Source organism: Haliotis cracherodii, unplaced genomic scaffold (genome assembly GCF_022045235.1).
Source record: "Haliotis cracherodii isolate W230 unplaced genomic scaffold, xgHalCrac1.p SCAF_2, whole genome shotgun sequence".
NCBI classification, from domain to species: domain Eukaryota; kingdom Metazoa; phylum Mollusca; class Gastropoda; order Lepetellida; family Haliotidae; genus Haliotis; species Haliotis cracherodii.
Genome location: NW_027266275.1, coordinates 60,790,298 through 60,801,189, shown reverse-complemented (window position 1 = coordinate 60,801,189; position 10,892 = coordinate 60,790,298). Strand labels below are relative to the sequence as shown.

At 35.1% G+C, this 10,892-nt stretch overlaps 1 protein-coding gene across 2 annotated transcripts in view; it reads right to left on the bottom strand.

Annotated features, from left to right (window-relative positions):
• Positions 1-6,313: 6,313 nt before the first annotated feature.
• The window catches only part of LOC139468311 (uncharacterized), a 165,853-nt gene continuing 161,274 nt past the window's right edge, over positions 6,314-10,892 (bottom strand). Inside the window, exon 34 of one of the 2 annotated variants that reach the window (XR_011653681.1) lies at positions 6,314-7,325. Coding sequence is in view for 1 of the 2 variants with exons in the window: in XM_071250201.1 (XP_071106302.1) it covers positions 7,320-7,325 (6 nt within the window). In the remaining variant the exon portion in view is untranslated. The remainder of the gene's footprint in view (positions 7,326-10,892) is intronic. The other variant, XM_071250201.1, reaches the window with a different exon arrangement.

Genomic DNA, 10,892 nt, shown 5'->3' with positions numbered 1-10,892 from the left:
CTTGATGTAAGGGGATGGGATGCAGGTCTGAGAATTTTACCATTTTGGTATGGTTTTGGTACGGAATTTAGGCATGAATGTCATAGACATAGTATGACATGAACATGAATATAATGTTCTATTTATTACCGAAGATGTCTACACACAGACAAATTTTAGTGTTTACCTATTAGGACAGCAAGTCGCAACAGCAATGGAACCACAATATATCGAATGACGTCAACAATCATCAGCTATGATGTCGTTTTTATTGCGACGTCATTCCGACCTCACGCCACAATAGGATTCAAATGATGTCAACAATCGAATCAATGCCGTCCGGATGACAGAAACAATACATTGTTGTCTCGTGACATGAAGTGACCCTAGGGCACATATGATTTCAATAAACCCTGATATGTAGGTACCTCTAAGGTAATAAATTGAGGACAAAACTGGGATTCGAACCCATGATCACACGATTCTGACATGCACAAGGGATGGAACTCTGAAAAGTGAATTGCTGTAATTTGATGACGAGGACATTATGGAGGTAATGAAGACTGTTTCTCATTCTTTATACAGCAAAGATACTTGGATTGACGGTCATGCAATCTGCTCATGATGAATCAAAATGACAAATCTCCAAAATTTGTTAAAATCTTTATTTAGAAAAAACAACATTGTGACTTGTGACAAAGTCTGAGCTCGAAGCCCACCACAATGAGTCTGCCAATCAACACTGCAGTGACCAATAATGGCGTTAGCACACCAGGGGCATTAGCACTCGGGGCGACGCAAACCATGTGTCTCCTACTCTGTACGTGGCTCACTGGAGACAGATGGTGGAGACACAGCCTAGAGATGGCAACATACACCGGCAGTAGGACACAGTACAACACCAGCACCACACTCCATCACAACACGGTTTCATAGAAACCCTCAGATGTACACTATCTCAGATAAGAAAATGTTAACAATACATTCTTTTTGTATGAAGTTCTGAACTGTTTTTTTCATGGAGTAGTATGCATGTGGCCTATATCATTGTATGCATGCACATGCAGATCCGTAACTCATACAATTTATCTCTTTGTTGGTTAGTTTCAGTTTGCATTGTACAATATTGGTGTTCAAGTATACTTTTAGTCAAAGATATTAGCGTCTCTAATCAACAATGAGTATTATATTTTTGTCAGATTTTTGTTTCCACACAGATTATTCTTTATTTTCATAATCACTTTAAAAGTTCAAAATATTTAAACATTGTTTCTACATTTGAATATTCTTTATGGGTGACTCCAGCATGCAGAAATTATCCTTATAGTTTTAACCAAATTATTATTAATAGAACCATTTCACGAAATCTTACACAATGTCAAATAATGAACAAATTTGGCTTATCTGTGTATTTTTAATCTAACTTCAAGATATTCTACTCCTACATGTCATCTCTAGGCACATGTCACCTACACAATGGTCCAAGTTTAGTTGTTAAGACATCTCAGCAGAGCAAACAACATAGTATGATATTTTCAAGTTCTCCATTTTAGTGATGAAAGTTGACCGTGAAAACAGTTGAAGACAAGCAGACTTTGTAAACCTGCAAAAACACTGAATGTTCATATCTGATGAAATAACTACTTCAAATACAAATATAGTTTAGTGCCATTTCAAATAAACATGGGAACCAGTAAAACAAGCCTTTAACACATGGCAGCCTGCCTGCCTGCCACAAACGTCAGATCACACTAATCAAACACGGAGTTTCAAACTGCAACACCACATACTTTCAAAACAACTCTCAATGATTCTGAAATCTAAACAGCTGGCGACATCTGCAAACGTAACAATTCACGCAAAATATGATTTAATCAGTAAAATTACTTCACACCTGCAAGCTTATCTATAAGGAACGCACAGACTGTGATAAGATAAAGTTTAACTAAATAGCTTATTGTATTACCAAATAATTGCTGTTGGCAGTTTAGAATCTCTCACTTACTTGACGTACACTCCCAGCCATTACAGGGTGTCCCCACAGTGTCACCAATATTATTCATTGTAGGCTGTATGTTTAGAGTTAGTTGCCAGGTCTGACTTTCTGTTACCAGGACTGTAATACATACTTTTTGTAACAATCTCATTAAAATCAGATCTTAGTTCTCGCTGCCGCTAAACAAAGATCTCAGGACATCCCATTAGGGGTCATGTCAGAACGACCTTTCATCCGACCAATCAGAGCTTCACTTACCAGATCATGAAAGTGACAGTTGGAATGTGATTTCTAATCATGCAGCCTCGAAAACGTTAAAACGGGGTATTCCGAACGATAGTTACAGGCTTAACGATTGAATCTATACAATCTAGACATTATATTAGCCATTCTAGACCGTTCTTTTGTTCAGGTTTCAAATTTTTAAGCGAGAATTTGTCAAAATATGTTTCGAAGCGTAGTCGACAATTTGAAATTAGTGCCGTAAAGCACAAGAAAGCTGCCTCCTGATTGGCTAATGTCGACTTCTTGTCAGTTATTCCATTGGTCGGTCAGAGTTTGTGAAAGGTCGGTCTGACGTGAACCGTAATGGGATGTCCTCAGATCTTTGTTTAGCGGCAGTGAGAAGATCTGATTTTAATGAGATTGTTTTTGTTATAGCACATCAATTATCCAAAGACCGGTGGTGTATGTTCAAACATGATCCACCTTTTCTTGTACGAATGGACCTTGAGCCGATCCACAAAGTGTTCATAGTGCTACGACATTCGTAAGACTGTGATAAACTATACAGCGAAAACTGGATCGGGATTCAGGACCCCTGTTCCACACAGCAATCTTATCAATCTTCCATTCACTAACACAGACTAAGATAGTCATAGCGCTAAGATTGCTTTGTTGAACAAGGCCCACGGCAATGTAAGTCTTACCTAAACGAATAATGTTATCTGATATTATTGTCGTATTTTTGTATTTGTCCCTTTTGAAAAATTTTAGATTCTTGATTATATCCGTTTGTAAATGGAAATAACTTTTTAATGTGAAGCTTACAAGATATATGGCTTTTCCATTGGATGACTGCAAAACTGACATAACGTTGCTCCTAATTGTAATGAAGCAGTTGTTCATCCATATATCTTGTCCTTACTTAACAGAGGTTGTTCATAAGACACCTTTATCCAATGATGGTACTATCTGAATCTATTTGTTGTAACCAAGCAATAAAAGACGTTCCTGTAGAGCAAGTTGAGCATACACACACACACGTCGCCTCTCCTTTAAATTAACTTTTTTATTCCTTGTTACAGTTGATTTTTGTATGGTTGTCAGTGTAAACACGGAGTCACACATACTAAATGACAATGTGTAAAACATCCCTCAAGGTATAAAATAGTGAAATAAAAAATTATAGGCATTGTTCATACAGTTTGGCTCTCACTCTGTGCAGGTTCATACTCCAATGAACTCACACACAGTGAAAAGTCAATTCCTAAATGAATCAAGTCATTTGTAACATGTATACAAATACTTCTTAACAATTTACAAAGGATTTTGTACAGACACCTAACCACTTTGACATTCTCCAAAAGCTAACAAGGTCAGTAGTAACGATCAGTGCAGTTTACAAAGGTGAATAGTAGAAGCGGCAACGACTTGGAAGCAATGCAATGAAGCAATAACTAAGAAGGCCTTAGTTTATCATCTATGCATACATATTGTGTAACAAACCAACTTGGGTGTGGTAAAAACATATTTTCATTGTAAGAATCAAGGCAAAGGTGATGAAACCTGTCATGACATCAGGACCACAAAACCACAAGAACACACACTCACATTAGAAGCCTTTTCATTAAGTTTTGTCACCACAATAAGTGCTGATATTTAAAAAAAAAAATTGTCATGGAATTGTTGAACTTGACTGAGCCTGTATTTCACACTTCTGTGAGTACACTTGCATTAAGAACATAACATTAATGTACATATGGAAGCGTTATCTCCCCTTCAATGTACATACAGAAGAGTTATCTCCCCTGTATTTACATTAAAAAGAGTTATCTCCCTTCAATGTACATACAGAAGAGTTATCTCCCCTATATTTACATTAAAAAGAGTTATCTCACTTCAATGTACATACAGAAGAGTTATCTCCCCTGTATTTGCACCAAAAAGAGTTATCTCCCCATGCTCTCTGACCAACAATGTTGATGATGCATCTGTGGAGTGCATGTGATGACAGCAGCAGGACTAAGCCCATGGTGCCACTGTGGCAGAGATGCCAACCAGTACAAAATCTACATTTCAATATTATTCTCTCAGTAGGAACACATTGAAATAAACTAACTACTCAAAAGAAGTTAAAGAAAATATGTTTCTTTCATATTACTATTGCTAATCTGTCATGACATATTAACTAGGGCAATATGAAAGAATCAGGTGTTCTTTAACTTATTTTGAGTAGTATACATTACAAATTTTGTCCCCCCAAACCTGCCAGTAATTTAGGATTCTTGGTGACCTACCACATGCATTCTGAACTATACAACAGATTAATACTGGTATTTTGTCCATGTTGGATTGCCATCTTTGCTCCATGTCACAGCCATGGTGTACAAGGCGCTGATAGTGTGAAGCTGGCTCCTGTATTGTGTAACTCATTGTCACAGAAGAAGAAAAGTGTATTCTCAAACAATAACACTTGAATGTTGGGTGCAAATAAACTGACTTGGCACACCTCAATTCTGTATCATTCAACAATCTGACAGTTGGACTGGATCTGGTTTAACAGGTGCTTTGGCAAAATTCCTGTCTTGTGAAATATACAGATAGACAAAAATAAGGGACCATAGAAATAGTTCAAAGCTGGTCTCACGCCAATTATTGAAATATACTAACATACAAAAAAAGGTAGGGAGCATGAATACTTTGAGGGATATTTTTTGTATTGAAGAATTAGCACACAATTTCATAAAAATATCCCCCAAAATATTAATGATCCCTAACTCGTTATGTTCAGTGGTATGTGCCAACACTTTAACCACAAGGCTATCCCACCACCCAAAATGTATTTCAGAAGATAGGTTAGTGCTATCTCAATGATACACGACAGAGTATAATGTCTGTGTCTGATATAGCATTCTTAATATAATGCTAGATGGTTATTCTTTAGAGTACATACACTGAACCTTACCTCTCATAAACATTCCCTTATTTCAACCTATCTGTATACAATACAAAAAGACAGTGATATGTTTTGACTTGTGAAAATCAACACCAGAAATATTTTCTACACAATTCATTAACAAAATTGAACAAACAAATAATATTCATCACAATTTCATTAATATTGGCTTAATTGTCTTTTCAAGAAATTTCACAAAATGTTTTGGCAATAACTTCACAATGCACACACTTAAACATCCTTTGTCAATATTGTTTTGAATTTTAGTCTTTCCCTGTGAGAATATACATGGCAAAGCCCTAATACTCAGATATAAAACTTGAAACATTTCTACAAGACTAGAGAATCACAAATGGAAGAGAAGCATATCCAAATGTAGACCATGTTTAGAATGTCAACATGAGGATGAAGGACGAGGAGCTGATAAACAACATATCTCATCAAGAACGTGCCAGGGTGAGTGAGTGAATGGTTTTATGCTGCTTTTAGCAATATTCCAGGAATATCATGGCAGGGAACACCAGAAATGGGCTTCACACATTGTACACATGTGGGGAATCGAACCTGAATCTTCGGCGTGACGAGCCAACGCTTTAACCACCCAGAACATGCCAGAGCAAAATGAACTGATTCATGTTGTTCAAAACTGCACTACGGCTAAACAAACACAGGGGTCATATCCCCAAACTTACAAAACAAATACCAAATGTCAATATTGTGAAAAACAAAAACTATGTCAAGCCCCACTACCAGTTACATATATAACAAAAAAGCTGAGCAGAGGACAACAGAAGCTCCAGTGTTCTGTATGGTCCAAGTACTAATTCAAATCAAGGTCCAATTAAAAAAATATTGCAAAAGCAGAACAAATATGCTAAGCCTCAATACACCAGGGGTAATAAATATTTACCAAACTTTATTACATTTGGTACCAAAATGATCGCATCCCACTCTTCTGTTCAATGGAAATGGATTCTTCTGTTGTGTAGGGAACATCTACAGTCATATATTGTGTTCATGGCAATGTTGTTTAGCAGTAGTGTCTTGGATCCATTTCATGAGACAATCAAGGGGCGGTCGGGTAGCCTAGTGGTTAAAGCGTTCGCTCATCACGCCGAAGACCCAGGTTCGATTCCTGACATGGGTACAATGTGTGAAGCCCATTTCTGGTGTCCCCCGCTGTGATATTGCTGGAATATTGCTAAAGGTGGCGTAAAACCATACTCACTCACTCACTCACTCATGAGACAATCTAAACATGGTATACAAGTTTATTTATGCCTGCATATTTGATCTTCAGACATAACCAAATATTTATGTTATACCAGTTTGTGAGAGCATCGAAGCATGGTTAATAAGCAATAACATGAGTTATTAGAAGCAAATGTGTACTAATTCATTGACAATTCAAGACATAAAGAGTCTGTCATTGAATACGACAATCCTAAAACTGATCTGTCATGGCAGACAATTGTCGAGCACACGAGGTCCCAGCCACATAGCACACCATATAGACAAAGCAGTGAAGTCCCTATCACTCTCCTCTACACCTCCGTATGTCGTTATTGCAGAGTTAGTGCATAAAATAAACATGGCAGGCAACACGTGGCAAGTCCTCAACATCTGTCACACTTGCCAAACATTCCGCCTGTCCATGAACTGATGTCACGACTAAATTTGGTGCACCATACATATCATCTGTGTTGAATGTGAATATTTTCATAACAATTTATACTATGAAAATAATGTAATCTTTGAATAAATAATCCTGTTAAAGTTTCAGAGTTAAATTAATGAAATGATTAATCAAGTTAACAAACCTACAAAAATACTTTTATAAAGGATTTCAATTTTGTAAACATACAAAACAGTTCAGATCGAAGAGAAGGAAAACGTTGTCAGATATTAAATATTAAATTTGTCAATCGCTCACAAAACTAGTTCTGTCAAGTATTGTAACTGTCACAAGTAGGGTTTTAATAATGTGCTTGTGCATTGAACACAAGTAATGTGCAGGTCTGATTAGCAAAGCATGGAAGCAAAGCAAATATATCCATTTGCATATTCAAATTAAGCACCAATTAGTATATTAATAAACATTGTGTATATACATTTGTGCTGACCAGCTGGGCGCAGCGGCTGTCAAGGCTGTGACTGTCGATGACGTCAATCCTTGGAAACAAACGAGAAAAAAAGAAAGTCACAATAGCACAGGTTGTTGGTAAAAGTATTTACATGAAACCGCAAACAAAATGGAAAACAGAACACAAAGAAAATTGCATAGCTGCGGAAATGTAAAAGAAACTAAAATGTAAAAAAGCATGACTACGTTAATAAGTGCAAGTATCACCCTTGACAATATGATCATCACAACCAGGTATGTGGGAGATTCAAGGGCGGAGTGGACATAGATGTCTTGGACTCCACCATATAGAGATACTGACAGTGTCTATTTCATGTCAGTTTCACATCTATTTCATGTCAATTTCACATCTATTTCATGTCAATTTCTTGTTTCATGTCTATTTCATGTCAATTTCATGTTTCATGTCTATTTCATGTTTCATGTCAATTTCACATCTATTTCATATCAATTTTTTGTTTCATGTCAATTTCATGTTTCATGTCAATTTCACATCTATTTCATATCAATTTCTTGTTTCATGTCTATTTCATGTCAATTTCATGTTTTCATGTCTATTTCATATCAATTTCATGTTTCATGTCAATTTCATGTTTCATGTCAATTTCATGTTTCATGTCAATTTCACATCTATTTCATATCAATTTTTTGTTTCATGTCAATTTCATGTTTCATGTCAATTTCACATCTATTTCATATCAATTTCTTGTTTCATGTCTGTTTCATGTCAATTTCATGTGTCATGTCAATTCCAACAATTGGCGATATATCTCTCCAAGAGAAGGCTGCACCTGAACAATCTAATACTCCTGCTGTGGTTCCTTTACACCTGTGAAAACATAGCTATGTACTGCTTCACTTGGGAAACAGACTACAGGTTGTTGACATGACATATAGCTACGATTTACTCCTTCATAACTTTCTAATCGAGCGGTACTAGTGTGTATTAAATTCCAGGATATTTCACTCTGACAGAGTAGGTCCTGCAGCAATACAATGTAAATCTCACGCATTCTATTTTGGTATTAATTGTTCAAATCTCAATGTAAGGTCCAAATTATATTGACACAACTTAACATCTTTTGAACATATTGAGATTCATATAATATATATACTCATTTTGAATGTATTCAGTTTAATCATTTTCAAATATCTTTATCCCTATTTAGGGCCTGTAGCAATACAATATAAATCTCACACATTCTGTTTTGGTATTAATGTTCAAATTTCAAAGCATGGTCAGAATCATATTGACACAAATTAACATCTTTAAGACTGAACATATTGTGACTTATTACATACTCATTTTGAATGTATTCAGTTTAATTTTATTCATATATCTTTATCCCGATTATCTTTTCATTTTTTGATTTGACACAAAACAGACAATCTTAGATTGAGGACCAATGAGTGTCATCTATTGTTTAGCTGTTCACTTTGGACAAGGCAACTAGCACAACGTGATCAGCCCTTCCTGACTTATGTCGATTCCGCCCTTGAACACACACATTGGCAAAAGCTATGTACATCATATATGAGGCAGTATGCCATTGGAACAAGCCATCAAATCCACGTCAATAACACAATCTACAACCTACTTATTTACATTCATATCAAATAACAAACATCATTTTGTCAACAGATAATAAACATTGTCATATCTCACATCACCTGACTATCAATCCATCTACATTCTTCAACTGGGTGAGGAGCAAACAGGATTTGTCAATTTTAACATACAATCATACATCAAATATTTCATATATTTCCGTCAAAATTATTTTCAAAAACAACATTTTATTCATTTCTGTCAAAATTATTTTCAACAATATTTCCAAGCTTGGCAAAGACTCAACTAAAACTTTGTCACAATGCTAATATGATTAATCAAATCATAGCAGAAATAGACTCAGTATTTCATAATGACAAAACCAGCCATGAGCATTTGGTCAGCCTAAGAATGAGCAGCTAGCATTGGAAATATTTGTAAATTTGGGGAAGGACAAATTGTTTCAAAATGTGACGAAAATGAGTATTATTAATAGACTGTATAGCAGGATCTACACAACATCTGTCAGAGTTGACCAGAGTACCACTGAGACAGTTTCCCATCCTTGGAAGAAAAAGATAACTTGGATGTAAACTCTCCTCAAGTTAACATGGTTAAGGACATTTCCAACACGCTAAAATATTGTTGGGATATGTAGTGCACCAAGCTAGTAAAGTACAAATATTTACAATGATATAAAACAAAAGTCAAAATTGATGACACTATCTTCATCATGATAAAGCATTGCACGATATGATGAAAAAAGGTTAAGTACACAACATGTGTTTGCAAATCTAGACCCTGAAATGAACACATTTTCATGAAGCTTTTTTGCATAAAATATTTCAACATTTATCACTACTATACACATTAACCAAATATTTATACATGACTAAACTTGAAGCTATATAAATGCATTGAAGTCAATAGTATGGTTACAGAAATCTTGCTACGCTGTAAAATCAACAATAATCACGGAAAAATGTAAAGATGTCTCCAAAGCCTAAAACTAAAATAATAAGCTTTTAAGCCATCTCTTGTGTTCCTGGTTTGACTGTAGTAGTTTCATCAACCATTAATTTAAAGTTGTGCATACATTATTGCAATATTGGTTTGCTGAGCCTATTTTAAAAGAAAAAGGAAACTTAGTATTGTCGTTTTCGATGTTAAATATTTACATTGTTTTTCAATGTGTTTTTCAAGGAGTTTTACAAGGAATGAATTGTTTGTGCTATGTTAACTGTTTACTCTTACATACAGGAAATACTGACATCAAATACATTTGAACTCTTGGGCTGTTAAGATCAAAACAAACAAACAAATAAAATACTGTTGATTGCACTAGCCCTTTGTCATATATTTGAATACAATGTATATGCAAAAAAGAATGATAGAAATTTGACACTTTGATTGCTAAAATTATCAACCATGTAAAAACCACAACACAATTTTGTTAAAGCTCTCAGTCTGATAGAGACAGATATCTTACGAATTTATAAAAATGACAAAGATACAAAGGCTTCCACTGATAGTTACATTAAACCCATTTCATGTTTGTGCTGGTCCTTCCTAAAAGTAAATATTACCTTGCCCCAAACTATCAATTATTGTTTAAAAAAATATATTCATTTATATTGATGGGAAAAAGTCAACATTAGCTCATAATGAAGCAATCAGGCAACACATTTTTTATTTTTGTTTCACATGTCTGCCGCCCATAATGAAAAGCAACTGCAAAAGAATTAAATCAAAATTAAAATATTTATTTTTAGAATGTCCCCTGCTTGTAATATAGACTGTCTTATACAATACAAAATGTTATGTTTAAATACCATGTCTCCATAACTATCAGTGATTCAAGAAGCCAGCTGCAGTTTTAACTCCATGGCAGAATGATTTTCATATAAATAAATAACTGATTGACATAGCTATTTATTTTTATTTTTATTTTGACCGACCTTGTATGGAAAGGCAGAATAAATCCGTGAAACATAAAATTAAATAAGTGTGGCCTTAGCAATTACACAGCAATGTATCTGAATGGGAC